Source organism: Heptranchias perlo, chromosome 7 (assembly GCF_035084215.1).
Source record: "Heptranchias perlo isolate sHepPer1 chromosome 7, sHepPer1.hap1, whole genome shotgun sequence".
NCBI lineage: Eukaryota > Metazoa > Chordata > Chondrichthyes > Hexanchiformes > Hexanchidae > Heptranchias > Heptranchias perlo.
In genome coordinates, this window is record NC_090331.1 from 69,279,632 (window position 1) to 69,299,906 (window position 20,275).

Consider the following 20,275-nt stretch of genomic DNA (forward strand, 5'->3'; position numbering starts at 1 on the left):
TCTTCTAATTGACTTAAAGAGTCACACTTAAAAAAATTACAAGAAAAGAAAGTTGCACTGACCTCTAATTGACCTGCGGACCTGCCTAACAGCAATTAGCCTCTAATTGGTCCAGGAAGGCACAGCAATAACACCTTGGGTCCTTAAAGGGACACATTAAGTTGCACACAGCTACACTTTGACAGCAGAATAATACGTTGTGTGTTAAATGCTTCTGCCTCATAAAACAGTCTACCCTCCACCCTTCCATGAGCAGCACCACAGTAGGTCTGGAAGCAATCTGTAATTTTTACTTGTTATTTCAAATCTTTCTTTTCAACCAAAATCGCTAAAAGCTGATTATCAGGTCATTTATCTCATTGCTGGTTGTGGAAACAAATTGACTGCTGCGTTTCCCTACATTACAACAAAAGTACTTTACTGGCAATAAAGTGCTTTGGTACATCCTGACCCCATGAAAGGTGTTATATAAATAAAAGTTCTTTCTTTCCTTTTTTTTCATCTGCTAGGGTTTGTTCAAATTATGATTCATGGTGTCACTTCTACTCAATCTTCCCTCTTTTTAGGTCTATGTTACATCATCCACTGACACACCTCCTGCTTCACTGGAAGCCTGGGCTGATCAGAAGCATGGACATCACCACTGCAGTCATCAATGTTGTTCCATGATTGGCCAACAGGAAGTTTGTTTCTTTGTGCCTCATTCCTTCAGATTTTAATTCCCTCTTCACAAAAGCCTGAATATGTGGACCAAACCACTCTCCCCTGCCCCTTCCCCCCCACCGACCCTTCCCAAGGAGTGTTCCAGCCAGTAAGCAAGTAAGAACACCAGTCAAGACTGGCATTCAAAATCACTACTTTTAATCAGGAACCCAACACTCTTACCCAAAGATCAACTGTCCCTGTATTATTAAGGTGTAGTGATAAAATTGAATACAGACAAATGCTGTAATACATGCAGCCATGTTTTTTTATAGGATGTTACAAATAGTTTGTTGCATTTAAGCACAGATTGAAAGGTATTACTTGACAGTTTTAAAAATGCTGGAATATAATATGTGGCACGTTGCACATTTGGTTCATAATTCTTCTGATGTGGCGGGTGAGGGGAGGGGGAGTAAAAAAGTGATGGTATCCCATTTAACGTCGCATCATATTATTTGGGGGGACAGAATGACCATGCATGTAAGAGGTTATTTATTCACCGTGGCTGTAATACAGAAGGACAGAACTTATGAAATATCACTATGGTGTCAGCAGGCCCCTTTTTGTTTGACTTGTTCTTGTTTCTCCCTACAGCAGAAATACAGAGATTTGATTATCTCCGCTGCAGCAGCCAAGATAGCAACACCAGCTGTTCTCATTGTGCCGCCTCATCCTCACAGCCTACATGTTAATAACCTGATCATTCCATTTTCTCCTTCAACTGCCGGCTGTAGCACGTCGAAGAGACAAAACCTTGTTCCATCTGCAGCAGCTGTAGGCGCTGAACTGTGAAGCCACTGGGGATTTATAAACTAATCTGTAACACAACACTGCCTTGTTTTTACATGTACAGGCCAGATTCACACAAACCTGAACCTCTCTCTTTTAGGAAAGAAACAGGCAAAGAAACAATGACTGTTAACAATCTGAAATCAAGAAACTGCCACAGTACTTTGTTCTCTCCCCCCACTCCACCCTCCCCCGCCCCCCCCCCCCTACCCCGTGGAACCAGCATGTGATTTGGCATAAGTAACCTAGTGCATTATCCATTCATACTTTGAATTTTTACTTTACATTCTCCAATGGTCTATACAACCTAAGTGGATGGTTTCAAGAACAGATCAGCTTTAAGTGCAACTGTTACTTGCTAACTTCAGGAGTTCCTTTCAAGAATCGGTGATACCAGATGCAGCCCCAAAGGTGGGGAGCATGCCAGGTTCTGACTGAAGGATCAGATGCACTGTGACATTTATCAATTGCGGAGGCGGCGGGGGGGGGGGGGGGGGGGGTGTAATTTCACAGCAGCCCGGAGCTGATACTGTGAAAAGGTTGCACATTTAATTTAGCGTTCACTGCTAAATCTGCGATAAACCAACTGTAATCTACGCTCATTGCTGCCCTTTAATAGAATACGTTGCAGGTCTCATTATGCACTATGTGTCTTCTGTCAACTGACTTTAAGTAAGAAAGTATTCAATTTGTCCCCAACATGATAGGTCCTGACCTTGGAGCTATTAGGAGGCAGATTATATGCGAGTGTGACCATGTGTGCAGGCGTGTGTAAACAAAATTAATTTCTGGCAAAAAAGGCATCAGCCAGGATTTAAATTCAATGACATCATGATACCCAAGGAATTCCCTACTGGGAAGCCTAATGGCATCTTTTTGGGGAGTCTAATATTCAAGGTGAAGTGGATTCACGGTAATTAGAGGATTATTAATCCTGTTTTCCCCTAAAGTATTTGCATGACTGATCAGATTAAAGGATCTACATTTCAACAACATGCCCTTCCCAGCAGACCTGGTGAAATTTGTGACAAAGCACAGACTCTGACATATTGCGCTCTGTGTATCCAGCTGGTGTTCTAATCACCTGTATTAATTTACTGATCTGCTTTATTTTTTCATTTTCAAAAATAATTAAAAATGCTTTGAGAGCAGAGGCATTCCTGAATAAGTCGACGCTTTCGAAACAAGGGGCAGGCTGTGCAGACAAGGACTCACCCACAACTGTACAAGGTGGTAGTTCTTCCATGAATGGGATGGAGCCTTAACTCCTGAGGGCTGTGGGCACAAGCACGATATGCAGATCTTCACTGCGCATCAAAGAGCGGCATATTTAATCGTTTTGGATGAGTCACTCTGTTTACTCTACGGGGTGTTCTGAATAAGCACTCGATGCCGTGTATGGTGTTACTAGGCGGCTCATGTGGAACAGAATAATGGCATTTCACACCTGTGATTGAATGTTTGCCGTTTTCGCTGGTGTGAAATACTTCTCTTAGTGGTGTGAAATGATCGCTCACACCCACAGAATATAACTGAGCAGAAATACACTAGCACTGTTATATAGAAGATATCTGTGCATCAGATACCCATCTGTGCAGTTGTGATTTTTTAAATATTAGAATTTCACTGGGCTTGGCTGTGATCTCCTCCAACAAGAAGAATTTGCATTTATATATTGTCCTTAAAAAAAACCTACGTTTATACAGCGCCTTTCACGACCTCAGGATGTCCCAAAGCGCTTTATAGACAATGAACTACTTTTCAAGTGTAGTCACTGTTGTAAAGAAGGGAAACGTAGCACTATATTTGCGCACAGCAAGGGCCAACAGACAGCAATGTGATAATGACCAAATAATCTGTTTTTATAGTGATGTTGGTTGAGGGATAAATATTGGCCAGGATACCGGGAGAACTCCCTTGCTCTTCTTAGAATAGTGTCATGGGATCTTTTCCATTCCACCTGAGAGGGCAGACAGGACCACGGTTTAATGTCTCATCCGTAAAATGGCACTTCCAACAGTGCATCAATCCCTCAGTACTGCACTGAACTGTAAGACTGGGTTATGATCTCAAGTCTCTGGAGTGAGACTTGAACTCAGCCCAGGGTCAAATAGCACGCCAAGGTTGTGAACTGTCTGGTCCTGAGACAGTGGCCCAGGAGGGGGATGGTATCGATGGCTAGGGAACGGAGTTTGTGGTGGGGGCCGAAGGCAATGGCTTCTGTCTTCCCAATGTTCAAGTGGAGGAAATTTTGGCTCATCTAGTACTGGAAGTTGAACAATCAGGCTGACAACACAGAGGCAGTGGAGGGGTCGAGACAGGTGGTGGTGAGGTGGAGCTGGGTATTGTTAGGGTACATGTGGAACCTGACGTCATGCCTTCGGTTGATGTTGCTGAGGGGCAGCAAGTAGATGAGAAATAGGAGGGGGCCAAGAATAGATGCTTGGGGGACTCCAGAGGTAATGGTGCAGGGGTGAGAAGAGAAGACATTGCAGGAGATTCTCTGGTTCCTATTGGATAGGTAAGAGTGGAACCAGGCAAGGGCAGTCCTACTCTGCTGGGCCTCGGAGGAGAGGTGTTGGAGGAGGATAGTGTGGACGACTGTGTCAAAGGCTGCAGATAAGTCGAGAAGAATGAGGAGAGATAGTGTACTATGGTCATAGTCACATAGGATATAGGAATTTGATTGGGGCCTTTTTGGGGTTTTAAGGGGTGGAAACCTGATTGGAGATGTTTAAACCAGGAGTTGTGGAAAAGATGGGCAGAGATTTGGGAGGCGACAACATGTTCAAGGACTTTGTAGAAGATTGGGAGGTTGGTAATGGGGCAGTAATTTTCAAGGACAGAGGGGTCAAGAGTGGGTATTTTGAGAAGGAGGGTGATAACAGAAGATTTGAAAGTGAGAGGGACAGTACCTGAGGAGGGGGAACCATTTACAATATCATCGCACCTGGTGGGCTGGGTTAAAATCTATCCCTCAATATCATCGCACCTGGTGGGCTGGGTTAAAATCTATCCCTCAATATCTGATGCTGACAGATAAAGAATGGTCCATTAGACTAGATACCAGAGGGCTACCTACGCCCTGCAGAACCATATACCCACACGCTTATGCGCCTTTAGAAGAGGGGAGAAAATCAGAAAACAAAAGAAAAAATTCTGATTTAATATAAGCACCATTGTTCATTTTAATCAATTACCACAACAAATCTGCGACCATTTTAATCACTGCCTCTTTCTCCACACATTTTCTTTGCCAGCATCCGTTATCTTCCAAATTTCAGAATGCAGCCTCACAAGAAGTGAACCGCCCTGCAAGATGGTGAAGACTTTTTTTTTGCAGATTCCCTGGAACAAAGGCTGGCTTGTTCTGAGGTAAACTTTATCTGATTGGTGTCACCCAATATCTGAAAATGGTTGAAAAAGACACCGGATACAAGGTAATAATACAGATAAAAATCTTTATAAACGACTGCTTGTGTGGTTACTTAACTGAATAATTACTGCTCGGCTCTTTAAGCCGAGGACTACATATGCCTGTCTGTGTAGATCTGTTCAAATGAGACAGATTGAAGTAGTATGGTCAGTCAGTCGGTGAAAGGTTCCTTATTGACATATCATTTGATAAACAAATGTCCCTCAATTACCCACTATAATTAAGGCTATATGTGGAGTGCATATTTTCTATCTGTCAGTTAGATCAGGCAATGATATTGAAAGGGTTGTCTTCTGGCTGGTGAAATGCCATGCTTTGGACAATAATTCAATTCGGTCCTAATTGAACAGTTTTTATTTTGAAAAATCTGTGTCCTCTACCTCTTGTGCATCCATTTGGTACCTTTCATCTGTGCAGTGTAGCTTTGTGTTGAGTAAGTGGGAGTTTATTGAGCTCTTGTTCCCTTGTGATTCTCTCTCTATAGTTCAGCCTGCGCGTACAGGCTCAAACCCTGAATCCAATAACTTTCCATTAAAATATAAAAACCCTCTTAACAGTTTATGGAAAGCTAATAAAACAAATGCCGCATGCTTCAGAGAATTAGTGGCACAGTATCGAGCCACGTACTGTGCTACTTGTCACTAGAATTTGCCATAATTATAAAGCTTTTCACTTCCCTGTTGAGAACTTTTTGTTTCATTTACTCGATCTCTATTTTCTGTTGGTCCAGCTGGGATTTGTTGATTCTCTGTTGCACATATTTGTCAGACCTGAGCTGGGTGTGAACTATCTCCCCCCATTTAACTTCTAGGCTCAAAGAGACTTGCTGAGAAATATACCATCAAATTATGTTGAACCTTATAACTCACAAGCCTGAAGGGTGAGTGAACTTTGCATCACTCTGGATTTGTACCGGATCAATCTCAAGATCTCTTTTAAATAAGAACATTAGAACATAAGAAATAGGAGCAGGAGTAGGCCATACGGCCCCGCGAGCCTGCTCCGCCATTCAATAAGATCATGGCTGATCTACGACGTCAACTTCACTTTCCCGCCTGATCGCCATATCCCTTGATTCCCTTAGAGTCCAAAAACCTATCAATCACAGTCTTGAGTATACTCAACGACGGAGAATCTGCAGCCCTCGGATAGAGAATTCCAAAGATTCGCAAACCCTCTAAGTGAAGAAATTTCTTCTCATCCAAAATGGCCGACCCCTTATCCTGAGTCGATGACCCCAGTTTTATTTATATTGCGGCTCACAGTTTTACTTGGAGAGGCTTGTCTTTGCACTTCAGAAAATGTTTTGGGAAGGAGGGACAGAGGGGTTAATTTTAACCTAAACCGCCTGGGAGGTGACTGACGCGATCAGATCAGCCACCCGATTTATACAGGGCCCAACTTACACACCGTCCAATTTACAAACCGTCCGATTTACACACCGCCCGATTTACACACCGCCCGATTTACACCATCCAATTTTACTTTCCATCGTCTTCATCGGGCGGGGTGTAAAACGGGCAGCCGATCTGCTCGTGTCAGTTTGCCGCCGGTCGGGTTTGGTTAAAATGCCTCCCCCCTCCCCCACAAAGACCGAGTTGTGAGCTGTGAGAACATGTGGGACAGGGGAGATGTGTGAAGGTCTCTGCGTTAGTCAAGAGTCAATGAAAGTGCTCTGTGACAATGGAAGAGTTGAGATGGGGCAGTGAAAATACTTCCAGTGGTGAAATAACCCTGCTTGAATAAACCACCACTTTTCAGACCACATGTGTGGTATAAATAGAGAATAATGGATATCTCAGAGTGATTACAAGTCAGTAATATACTCGAGGGGTTTGGTTGATGTCATAAGCTGCAAAATGTGCAGCTCGAGCAGTTTATAATTATTATCTGAATCCGAATAACAGGTTACAGGCTTGAAATAATTCTGAAATATGTCTGTCATTTCTTTTAAATAATACATACTGCTAATCCTATGGGTGGATTTGTTCAGTTTTGGGTCCATCTTGTGTGAGCAGAAGCTGTCAGAATAGGCCTTAACTCCCAGTACAATCTGTGCTGTTGATGCATAATGACATCCACACTGAAGATGATTGCTACATCATTACTCAAAGTTGATCATCAAGTAATTTTTCCCATGTGATGTACACTGATCGTAGAATTTCTTTAATCAGTGTACATCACAATGGGAAAAATGAAGCTAAAAGAAAAACAGAATGGCATCTAAGACATTAACAAAGATTAAATTTTATACTCACTGGTGGCATTTAACTCCACAGTGAATCTAGGTGGATGACCAATCAACATAGACCTGGAGTAACACTGGAGTTCACCTGTTAAGTTGACCACACTGTACCATGTGGAAGAAGATATGAGATATGTGACCTTACACCAGGGCTAGTTAAGGTTTTGTCTTTATGGGCTACATAAGAACATAAGAACATAAGAAATAGGAGCAGGAGTAGGCCAATCGGCCCCTCGAGCCTGCTCCGCCATTCAATAAGATCATGGCTGATCTGATCCTAACCTCAAATTTAAATTCATGTCCAATTTCCTGCCCGCTCCCCGTAACCCCTAATTCCCTTTACTTCTAGGAAACTGTCGATTTCTGTCTACATAGGTGTGTACCAAGGAGCTTCAGGGAGCCACATAGAAGGTTTAAATGAATGTTCCCACTTGCATATATCTGAAGTATCTGATACTAACAGCTCTTGGTATTACGATTCGGATTTATCCACCTGTGAGGCAACAATGCTAGAAGCACAGCCCCTTTCAAACCAACAGGCCCACAAAATTCAAACTGGACAAGCCAGCGGACAACAAAAATAAGGACAAATAAGACTGAGTTGCACCTGCTTTGAGGGCCAGATTGCCAGGTTTCGGGAGCCACATGTTGTGCAGCAAGTACTTCGGATCTGAGCTTTACGACTGTGTCTGTAGCAAAGAAGTGAAGTGAAGTCTTATGAAGAGATTTTGATTTCCTTTGTGTGAAGTGGGTGCTAATTTCCAAAACCGTAACTAAGGTAAATTGATATTATCTTAAGGCTAAGATGTATCAAAACTAGTCAACATGTAGTGAGAAGAGCCAGTTGACACAGAAGAAATGATATCATTGTGTATTGTGACAAGAGATGTTAAGAACAACATGGTTCATCGCCCTCTCACCTGACTTTTATTGGCTGCCACTTTTGCAAACAATGCCTGAGACACTTTGGCCCGTTTCATCTCTTGCTGGATCTCATCGTAAATGGCTGATGTGATGTTCTGGTTCGTGCTCTCCACCTTAACCAGAAGGTCTGATGTTGACGCAGAGGTCTTGGCCTACCGAGAGAGACCAGCAAAAAAAAATTAAAATAAAAACTGCTTTCAGCCAGCCATCTGTGCACAAATCATCAGCGGATTTCAGTCAGCTGATGCCAAACTGCATTAGCTATGGAGGACACTTCCTGTCCATTATTCTAATCAGGTTAATTGTGATTAGAAATAATTGCTGTTCAGGAACAGAGCATTCCTATAGGACATGCAAACACAGTAAAGCACTTTTCATTCTGTTTACCAAGTCACTAAGGTAGGCTGTGCAAATCATGCCCAGTAATAATAAACATTTCATTGGAAGGAAAAAAAACTGATAAAGCAGCACTTATACACGAAGATAAAAAAAAACAGCATGCCTTAGAGAGGAAGAACCAATTCTCCTAGAAAAAATGAGTAAATGGGTAGAGACCCCTAAATAATAAATTATTACTCAATTTAATGTGCTCCCAAAAGTCTAGCTCATCCTTTATTAACGCATTACATATGTCAACCCGGTATGTACAGTATACCATCATTATCATTATTATGCTAGCCATGGATGCTGATAATTTCACATAGGAAATCACTGTAAATGAAAAAATTTAAATTTCATGGAACACTGAAAGAAATGCAGCTGATTTGATGGTTTAATTTCCTTGATGCCTATTTACATTTATGTATTCTACTGTGTTCATTTTAAAAAGTGTGCAAGCCTGCTTTTAGTTCCTGCATCAATAAAAAAAGGTTGTTGGAGGACAAGCTTTTTAAGTACCTGAGAGGCTCGGGAAGACCCTGGGCTGCCTGCTGAAGGCGAGACCATGGAGATGTTTGGGTTCATGCTTCGTTCTCTCTCCTCCTGGTAGATTCGGTCACGTTCTGCCTCTGGAAGGTTCAGGAAGTTCTGCATGGCTCTTAGATTTACAAGAAGTGACTGGGATGCTGTTCGAGGATCTTCCTCTTTGCGGAGGATCTCTGATAGCAAGCCCTGGTGTAGAAGGCACCCAATGTCAGTAAAAAAAAAATCAAGTGTGAATACCCTGTCCCCAACAACCCCCAAGATATACTCCAGTATTTCCTGCATGCAGCAATGCTTTTGCTATTCTGCAGTACAGTAGAAGCAGTTAATGCCACGACGTCAAGTCTTTTTGGAAGCAGGCTAAGAGCCCATTGATAAAGTGCTCAAATTCTGAATTTGCTTTCAGTCTGTTTCAGCATAATGTTGGTGTTGACAGTAGCAAAGTAAACTCATAAATCAGCTTCAAAACTTTCACAATTAAAGCAGTTTAAGAGCAGGCGTTGAATGCGAAATCCCGTAAAATAAAACAATTTTCAGTTCCAAGTATGCTGCTGGTTCTTTTCATTTCACACATGCAAGAGCCATCACTCAGTGATGTCTGGCAATCTACAAGCTTTTAAAGTCCAAACTTAGCATCACCCAGCCATTACTCCTTGATAGACAGTGTCTTCTCCCTACAATTTTTAACCTTAAAGTGCATGGCTCAGTGCTGCCTTGCAGTTTACATCAGTGAGTGTGTGAAAGTCTGGTCTCCACAATACACTGCAAATTCCAACAATTCCTCTGTCAACTGCCACTCCAAAATGAAATTATTATATATATATTATATATAAAGCCTCCGTGTAGTTAAGGATATAATCGTTGCCGCCATAGACACAAGTTAACTGTTGTTGTTCTGCACTATGGGCTTTGACCTTCACTTCAGTATCTCAGTTTAAACAACAACACCCATAGAAAGGGGTCTTACTTTCAATGACCCCAGGATTTGCTTTAGAAAACTTTTAAATACTATAAGTTGCTTCGTATTTAGTGCGCCCTGTTATAGTATTAAATACTGAGTTTGGTAGGTTCTGCTAAGGTTACTTATAATTAAGATGGTAATGTAATGCATTTTAATGTTGTACATCTACACCCTTTGCCACAAGATATCATGAAGTTGATCCCAAAGTCAAAGGCCTTGGCCTAGGAAATTAAATTTTTAATGCGTTCATATCTGTTTAATTCCCGACCTCCTCACAGAACCTGCAGGCTGCACTTTACTTAAATTCGGCATTCAACTTGTATTCCGACTGCTTACATCATTATGGACAATATGCGGGTTTGATGATTAAGGGAGCACGATGACAGGAGGCAGTTAAAAATCCACCATTGCAGCTCATGGAGCTGTACCGCAAGAAGCTCAATGTCTTTGGGAAATGGGGGTGGGGGAGAAAGTTGTCCAGAAAAAGAAAAAAAAAATCATTCCCATTACCTGAAAAGGACGCTCCTCCTGTACGTAGAGAGCTTGGTACATAAAGGGTTAAATTTCACAAAAACAAAAAAAATCCCCTTTAAATAACTCATTTGAAAATTAATTACTTTCTTGCCTGCATACGTAATGAGAAGTAACTCAGACTGGCTTTGCGAAGGTTAAATTAAGATAATTTTAAATATATTACGTTTGTATAAATAAATATTCAGCCCTTTATTCACCTGGAAAACATTAGGATTTCAATGTGCAAAACAACTCAAATGACTTTTTATGATTCCATTTAATTGTAATTTAATGAGGTGCAATTTAGTTTTAAAAAAGCCAGGTGCATGGCTCAGTGCTGCCTTGCAGTTTACATCAGTGTGAAAGTCTGGCCTCCACAATACACTGCAAATTCCAACAGTTCCTCTGTCAACCAACTGCCACTCCAAAATGAAATTATTATATATGTATTATATATGTAAAGCCTCCGTGTATTTAAGGATTTAATCAGTTGCCGCCGTAGAAACAAGTTAACTGTTACAGTCTCTGTGTTATGTGGTTGGCGACCTGGTGTTGATACAATTGTTTCACTCGATACAGAGGTTACGGATGAACATCTGTGTCGTACGAGATGTGCTCTCTCATTCTTGAGCAGCTGTTTGCTGTTGGGAATCTTTGTCTTACGCTTCACTTAGAATCTTGTACTGCCAGCCTCCAGACGACCTGCTTGTGCCCCTTGCTGATGTTTGACCCCTCCTGCTATCCAGGAATGGAAGTGTCAGAGGAGCGCAAAGAAAACAAACTCTGCCGCCAACCCATTAGGGAGGGAAGTGGGAAGCCTTGACACAGAATTGCTATCCAGGAAAAGACAGTAGCATTCAGTTGAATCAGGAAGATAACATGGGTAGGGGGTGTTGGGGGAGGGAGTGGGGGGGGGGGGGGAGGGTGGTAATATAATATCTAAATGGGACATTTTAGTACATTAATTTAAAACATGTATAAATCGAAAATAATCCAGTGGTACATCGTGTGCAAGTTCAGTAAACACTATAACCCAGAATTGAGATTTCATATTTGCTGATGCTGGTACTTAGTTTCTCTAATTTCCTCAATTGCAGTTTTGTGAAAAACTGGAATTTTTTTTTGTTTTCATAAACTTTTACCTGAAGAAAGAGAAACTCAAAGTACCAGCATGCCAACAAGTTTCAAATCCCAAATCTGGGTTTTAGTGTGGCAGGGGGCGGACATATGAGGAGAGGTTGAGTAGATTGGGACTCTACTCATTGGAGTTCAGAAGAATGAGAGGCGATCTTATTGAAACATATAAGATTGTGAAGGGGCTTGATCGGGTGGATGCGGTGAGGATGTTCCCAAGGATGGGTGAAACTAGAACTAGGGGGCATAATCTTAGAATAAGGGGCTGCTCTTTCAAAACTGAGATGAGGAGAAACTTCTTCACTCAGAGGGTAGTAGGTCTGTGGAATTTGCTGCCCCAGGAAGCTGTGGAAGCTACATCATTAAATAAATTTAAAACAGAAATCGACAGTTTCCTAGAAGTAAAGGGAATTAGGGGTTACGGGGAGCGGGCAGGAAATTGGACATGAATTTAGATTTGAGGTTAGGATCAGATCAGCCATGATCTTATTGAATGGCGGAGCAGGCTTGAGGGGCCGATTGGCCTACTCCTGCTCCTATTTCTTATGTTCTTTTGTTCTTATGACTGAAAATTCAATTATATCTCAGCAGTAATACTGCTATACATCTATGTGTCTATGTGTCTATTTGTGTGTAAATAACAGGAAAAAATCCATTATAATTAAAAATAATATTTAAATATAGCTATCTGTATATTTAAGTTTTTTTCGCTAACTTAGCCCTTGCATCTCCCCCTCTCCCCCCCCCCCCCCCACCCCATTCTTAATGAAGACAGAATTGGTGGCATCATCTCAGTAAGGAGCTCACACTACCCCTATAGTAAGCACTTAAGTGCTATCCCTCAGTAGAAAGGTTGGTTTATCCACTTAATGGAGGGCTGGTGGTATCCTTCAGTGCTGAATTGGTGGTATCTCTTAGTGGGGAAATGGTGATCTCCCATCATTAGACAGCTGTACTGTCCCCTTAGTGGAAATTTGGTGTTATTCTCTCAGTAAAACATTAAAGGTATTCTCACAATAAAGATTTGGTGCTGTCCCCTTAGTGGGAAGTTCATGCTAACTCCCCAGTGAAGAGTTGGTGCTGTGCTCTCAGTAGAGAGTTGATGCTGCTGCCTCAATAAAATGTTGGCACTATCCCTTCAATAAAGAGTTGGTGCTGGCTCCTCAGTAAGGAGTTGGTACTATTCCCTCAGTGGGCAGTTGGGTATGTTTTTTTTTAAATTCGTTCATGGGATGTGGGCGTCGCTGGCGAGGCCAGCATTTATTGCCCATCCCTAATTGCCCTTGAGAAGGTGGTGGTGAGCCGCCTTCTTGAACTGCTGCAGTCCGTGTGGTGAAGGTTCTCCCACTGTGCTGTTAGGAAGGGAGTTCCAGGATTTTGACCCAGCGACGATGAACGCCGATATATTTCCAAGTCGGGATGGTGTGTGACTTGGAGGGGAACGTGCAGGTGGTGTTGTTCCCATGTACCTGCTGCTTTTGTCCTTCTAGGTGGTAGAGGTCGCGGGTTTGGGAGGTGCTGTCGAAGAAGCCTTGGCGAGTTGCTGCAGTGCATCCTGTGGATGATACACACTGCAGCCACAGTGAGCCAGTGGTGAAGGGAGTGAATGTTTAGGGTGGTGGGTGGGGTGCCAATCAAGCGGGCTGCTTTGTCCTGGATGGTGTCAAGCTTCTTGAGTGTTGTTGGAGTTGCACTCATTCAGGCAAGTGGAGTGTCCCTCATTAAAGAGTTGGTACCATCCTCTCAGTGAGAAGCTGGTGCTATCCCCTCAAAAACACTTGTGCAAATCTAAAAATCCTCCCATTAATGTATGATTTATATTGGCCCCAGTAATGTGTCCATATCACACCACCACCACCCACCCCCCACCCCGTTGATCTGCTACAGAGCTTCCCACATAAAATAAACAATTCTCTTTGACAAAATAAAGTCGTCCCTGAAATAAATTCACCCAAACCCTAATCCCAACCCTAACCTCTGCTCTAAAACGTAACCTGAAGTCTAACTCTATTCCCAACTCTAAATCTAAGCCCAATCCAGTCCTATACCCAAACCTACAGCTAAGCCCAACTCTAACCCAAACCCAAAACCTAAAACTATATCCAACCCTAACCCTAAGACCTACTCTCAATCTAAAGCCAGGACCCCTGGCAAGTTTTATTTAATTTTATTCTGGAGCCAGATCTGAAACCAGTGGCAAGAGGGTGGGTTCAATGGTAACAAGACCAGGAGCAAAGTGGGCAGGGACAGCAACAAGGCCAGTGGGAGCAGCAAAAAAATGAGATGGGGAGCAACCAGTCTGGTGGGAGCAAAAACAAGGCATCCACCTCCAGAAGCATGAAGACAGGAGGATTTGCCTGTAGCAAAAAGATGGGAGGTAGGGTTCAGCAACAAAAGAAAAAGCTGAGACTCGCACGAACCAAATCCCCCACCATCAACATCCTGGGGGTCACCATTGACTGGAAACTTAACTGGACCAGCATCATAAATACTGTGGCTACAAGAGCAGGTCAAAGGCCGGGTATTCTGCGGCGAGTGACTCACCTCCTGACTCCCCAAAGCCTTTCCACCATCTACAAGGCACAAGTCAGGAGTGTGATGGAATACTCTCCACTTGCCTGGATGAGTGCCCAACACTCAAGAAGCTCGACACCATCCAGGACAACACAGCCCGCTTGATTGGCATCCCATCCACCACCCTAAGCATTCACTCCCTTCACCACCGGCGCACAGTGGCTGCAGTGTGTACCATCCACAGGATGCACTGCAGCAACTCGCCAAGGCTTCATCGACAGCACCTCCCAAACCCGCGACCTCTACCACCTAGAAGGACAAGAGCAGCAGGTAAATGGGAACAACACCACCTGCACGTTCCCCTCCAATCCACACACCATCCCGACTTGGAAATATATCACCGTTCCTTCATCGTCGCTGGGTCAAAATCCTGGAACTCCCTTCCTAACAGCACTGTGGGAGAACCTACACCAGATGGACTGCAGCGGTCCAAGAAGGCGGCTCACCACCACCTTCTCAAGGGCAATTAGGGATGGGCAATAAGTGCCGGCCTCAACAGGGACGCCCACATCCCATGAACGAATAAAAAAAAGACAAACTTACCTGCACTTTTATCAGGAAATCACTAGTCACGGAACATGTGCCAGTATATCTGAATAACCAAGGCGGAATCAGGCATGCAAAAGTCTTATCCTAATCTTGCAATACTCAATGGCGAATGAATAAGGCCATATTTTGAAACCTCATTGGAAGATCAAGATCTAGTATTATAAGTAGCCAATGGGACAAGAATCACAGTAGTGTTCCAGGCAGTTCTGACCCAGGCTAACTTCTGATGCTATCCTTCAAGTAAGGAATTGGTTCTGTCCCCTCAATAAGGAGTTACTGCTATCCCCTCAGTAGGGAGTTTCTGCTCTACATTTAGTAAGGAATGGATGCAGTCCCCTTCGTAATGAGTTAGTGTTATCTTCGCACTAACATTGTATCAACATTTAAAAATGTTGCTTAAATGAAGCCTCCTGAATGAAACCCTGTAATGAGTACTCGCCTGAATTTTTAAATTAAAACAAACGATTTAAAGATGTTACGGTAGAAGTTCGTCTATGTTGCCACCTCAACTCATCAAATCCCTTTGTGATTAACTTTATCTTCCTGCTTTTATATCTATTGATTATTTTGGATTTATTTTTATCTACATGATAAATATTGGTGATATAATCAGGGGCCTAGCTTGGAGGGGCTAATGAGCGTGAAGTCCACAAGTGCAGTTACTGCATTCTTCAACGACTGGATCATTCTGATTGAGCAATTTAATTAATTTCCCTCACAACACCAGCTCACTCATTCCTTCAGGTCAGGTCTCCTTAGATATAACTAATACTCATTATTTAAACAAAAATTATTTAAAAGAAAATGAAGAAAAGTAAACATCAATCAAACGGATGTTAAAGTTAACTCATATCTCTTTGAATGTTGTTATTTTATAATGTACTGATGATGAGACTCCCTTTTTAAACAAAAAGCACTTAATAAAGGAAACTAGGAGTAGCTTAGGACCTACATTTACTGGAATCAAATGATTAGGAAAAAGATGTAATTAGAAAGTAAATTAGAAGGTAGCTCGCAAATAGACAACTGGTAACGTTATAATGCAAATGTTTCTTTGTATAATTAACTGCAAATCTTAGTTGATAACATGGACTAGAATGTGGGTTTGGTTAGGTAGGACCTTCCATGCCCACTATCTACAGACGGTCCCATCAGTTAGGGGAGACCTATTGAAAAACACTAACTATCCTTCTAAACATGCATTTATACAGAGCTGTACATTAGCCTTAGGTATTTGTTTTTCTGATAATGTGAAAAGACGGACAGATTATTTCAGCAAGAACCATCGTTCCGAACAGGCTATTTGCCATGTCATCAATTCACAGGCAATCACTGCACAATCTCCATCTTAGAGCTGATTTAGATATTAGGCCCATAAGTAAACAGAATTACTGATAGGAATTTTCAGTTACTGTTACACAAAAGGCAACATGAAATAACAACATTACTGAAATGTGAGACAATGGGAGCAATTCTCAAAATATATGCACTGAACTAGGGGCCATTTTTTGACTGACAAATAGGTCTCAAATTGTAGGGTGGTAAAGGGCCTTGTATTTGGAGCATTGGGATGCAGTGAATTCTGCTATTATTTGCCATTGCAAAGCTCCATAATTAGCAACATGTCTCTTAAAATAGCTGAAACCCATTCTTAATGATATTGCCTAAGGGAGGTGAGGGACAGGAATTGGTGAAGAGACTCTTTTAAAGCCTATTTATCTTTATGCTTGAACTAAATCCTATTTCAAGAAGGCGACACCCATGTGTCGCTCTCCCTACATTTACATTTGGCCCGAGAAGCTGGTCTTTATAGGCACCGGGCTCTACTTTTACACTGAGCCTTACTGACAATAAACACGTGGGACCAGCCCTCCGTGCTTACATAACTTGGACCAGCTCCCTTATCCCACAAGACCATAAGAGCATAAGACCATAAGAGACAGGAGACCACAATCATATCCCATTGACAGAATCACAGATCCATACTTCCGTGGGCCTGTGATGCCACTGGGATAAGGAAGCCACTATGAAATGCAGATGACGGAGAAGGATTGGCCTCTGTCTGTTGGCTGCACTCGTTTAGTGTTAATGTGCTTTTAATATACTTGCTGGTTTATTGGAAAGAATAACTTGGTGATCTCCAGAGAGGCAGATTTTATTTTTGTGTGGATGGAGGGAACCTCCTGCCAGATCCCCTCTTCCTCCTTATGATTGTGGTATTATTGAATTGGAATGGAGATGGAAATGTCCCTCCAGTTCCATCCCTTCCATTCCCCATGTATTCCAACATCATGAACTTTCAACATACTGTATGACATTTGCATCTGTGAAAATTGAACAATTCCAACATACTGATGTGATGCTCATGCTGTAGCATTTTTTGGGGGGCATTGTTAAAAATAAAGTTCAATGCTCCTTATAAGTTTCTTTTCTTTTTAATAATGTACCCCCAACAATACCAGGAAAAATGTTTATGTAACTTTTACCGAGTGAGTTTATCCTGCCTTACCAAGGCTATTTAACTCAGAAGACATTGTAGTTGTCCCCATATTTATAACCTTTTTTTTCAGTTTTATTTCTCCGACAAAAGCAAAGAAGAAATAAGCACCTGTGTACGGTTGAAGGCAACTCGTGCAAACACAGCTTGCGATACGCTGGCTCTCTTTAGCTCGTCCCGGACTTGCTGGTAGATTTCCGGAGCGACCTCCACGGATGAACTGGAAGGCTCCGTAGGCTTCACGGGCCTGGGGATGGGCGGGTGATTGAGGAACTGCTGGTTTATGGACTGGGGATGCTGGTGTGCCAGCAGCCTGCTGACAGCAATCTGCTGGTTGATCAGGTGGGCCATGGCGAGCTGCTGCCTCACCAGCTGAGGGCTCAGCTGTGGCGACAGCAGACTGGGACTCATGATTGGTTGCAGCGCTGGCACTTGGCTTCTGATGGGAGGGCTGTGGTGGAGTTGGCCGTGAGGAGACTGCTCGCTGCTCTTTGCTAAGTTTGCCAGTTGATTGATGTTCGTCAGGTGGGATGGCCGTTGTCCTAGGACACAGTACTCAGCCAGATTTTCTCTTTCAACTAAAATAAAAAAATTAAAAATGCAGATGAAGCACATTTAGTAATTATTATCAACATAACACAAAAAAATATGAATTCAGTACAAGCCTAAACTATTTCAGAAAAATTCTATTGCTCTAATTCACTTTACCTGTAAGGTAATAGTAAATAATCTGCTGCGTTAAAGAGAGAGTCCAAAACAAGTTTATTGCTGTACACATGGATACATTTCAGAAATGAAAGCATTACACAGCGTGTTCATTTTTACACGCTGGCAGCATGACTCCTATTATATTTAAATCGGCCAAATATAACAGGTCACCTGATGCCCTACAGCCTTAAAACACTTGAAGTTGTTTGCGTTCATCTGCCAGAGGCCCATGTTCCTCTATTAGATCATGGGATGAACATTTCTCTTCTTACAGATTGCACATGGGAGGCAGTGTTGATGGAACTGCATGCTTTCCCTTTTAAAATGCATGTTTCTTGTCTGTGAGGGGACATTGATAGGACACTATGGACATTCATTTGCAACAATGGCTCCTGGTGTATTTTCTAAAGGTGGCAAGGTTCATGGAGCATGTGAGCTATTAACTGGCTATGTATTTAGATGACACTGACGTTGTTATTTACTAAATGCACAGAGAAAGGAATATTATCGATGGGTCAACTGGCACAGCTCTCACCCAAATCCTTGCTGCCAGTTACAAAACAGCACTGGCATAAAACCTTAGGGGGCAAGTCTAACGAGTATTAAACTGTTAGTTTACAATGGGCTGGTCGTGGGGAATAATTACAGATACTTTAAGGTGTTTATTTTGTGAGGCCTATGTGCTTATCAAGTTGAAGGATGGGGAACAGAACAATTTTCCACTCAATGCCCACTGACAAGATGGGCCAGAGGCAAAGCAATGCTCCCTACATTACCCAGGCAATACAGCTGAACCTTCGCCTCCAAATTACACCATTGTTGTTCCTTCATTTCCTACTCCTTACTGCCTTTCTCAGCAAAATACCGTTCTGGAGCTTCTGCACCTCAAACGAATATCCACTGGCATCCGAACTGACACTGAGATACTTTTAATGTTGACTACTTGTTCTGTGTGCTCATTTTTTTCCTCTAATTTTTTTTTCAGGAATTAGTGGGGACTCAGTACAGATTGTAAGCATTGATGCCAATACTAAGGTCGTTTCTGTACAAACCAAGGGCGAAGTATGTCCTTTTTGCATGTTGAATTTGATTTTTTTAAAAGTACATGACCAACCAGAGGGTCAAGACCCATAGAAAGCAATTATGGACTTCTTTCTTTTTGTATTGCTTTTCTGAGTTTCGCTCCCATCTTAAAGAAAAAACGTGTTCACGAAAAATTAGGGGAAAAATTTGCGTGTTAAGCACTGTTAAGAAATCAGAGCACAATCTTGCAGGGGAAGTTATAAAAGAAGAGCGTGTTCTGAACTCCAGCCCAGACCGGGAGTTAGTGCTATCACCACAGCACGGCCCAAGTCATGGGTTAGTGCCCTTTTGCCATTCGTAATAAGTGATGCAGAGCATAGTCAGCTGCAGCCACAGTAAAATAATTAATAGACAAATGTAGTGTTGTAATTGACCACACCCTATATGTTATATCTTTAAAACATAACATAGAAAAACAATTCCAAAAGCTGAATTTTCTACAGAGTACAACTGGGTGCTGGTAGGGGGAGGGTGGGTTGGGGGAGGTAATAGTATACCTTTGAATAGTCTGTTTGATTGAAACACTGAGGGAACCCAGTCTTGTGCTGATTCTGGGAGAGTGAAAGAGAGAGACGATAAATACTACAAATTCAATAAATAAATAAATAAGAACATTCCTGCCTCTGTGGTAGGTGTAGAAGTCATAGTTCAAGTCTTACAATCCACTTAACATTGAAAAGGCAGGATTCCAAAAATCTTATCCATTTACCAAAAGCTGACACTGTTTTAATAACAATATATTCCTAAAGATCTGGAGAGGGAGGAGGTCGATGCATTAGGTTTGTACTCGACTACACCTCCAGCTTACTTTACATAAATATTTCATGATATTAGTTATTATTAATACTTATTATTTGAGGCCAAAGCAAACAAAGCGATTTTAATATTTAATGAAAAGGAAAAAAAAAGAAATAACGTTTATCTCTGTGAAGGAACTAATGTAAACCAAATAAAAAATTAATAAAAAAATCTGGCAAAAAAATATTTCAAAGTAGTTTTAGGAATTCACAGGAGCTGTAAACTTGATATAAATTATTTACATGACTTATTTTTAATACATTTCTGCAATAAATGACAATAGTTTTTCAAGTTAAATCTTAGTATGTAGGAATCAGCTCACACTAAAAATTAGAGAAGTTATATTATTCATCTTTGTGGCATACTTTTGGTTCAAAATTAGTTTTTTTTTTCCTCCTAACTTTGGTTATTGTATTAATTCCTGGTAATCACAAATTT

General features: G+C 41.9%; 1 protein-coding gene across 6 annotated transcripts in view; it reads right to left on the bottom strand.

Annotated features, from left to right (window-relative positions):
• Window positions 1-20,275, bottom strand: part of satb2 (SATB homeobox 2) — a 141,198-nt gene that overhangs the window by 63,692 nt on the left and 57,231 nt on the right. For 5 of the 6 annotated variants that reach the window (XM_067987802.1, XM_067987801.1, XM_067987800.1 and 2 more), the window contains exons 7-10: window positions 19,537-19,590; window positions 17,360-17,826; window positions 8,997-9,209; window positions 8,096-8,251 (exon numbers count right to left, since the gene is read on the bottom strand). In XM_067987802.1, the coding sequence (XP_067843903.1) occupies window positions 8,096-8,251; window positions 8,997-9,209; window positions 17,360-17,826; window positions 19,537-19,590 (890 nt within the window). The remainder of the gene's footprint in view (window positions 1-8,095; window positions 8,252-8,996; window positions 9,210-17,359; window positions 17,827-19,536; window positions 19,591-20,275) is intronic. The other variant, XM_067987803.1, reaches the window with a different exon arrangement.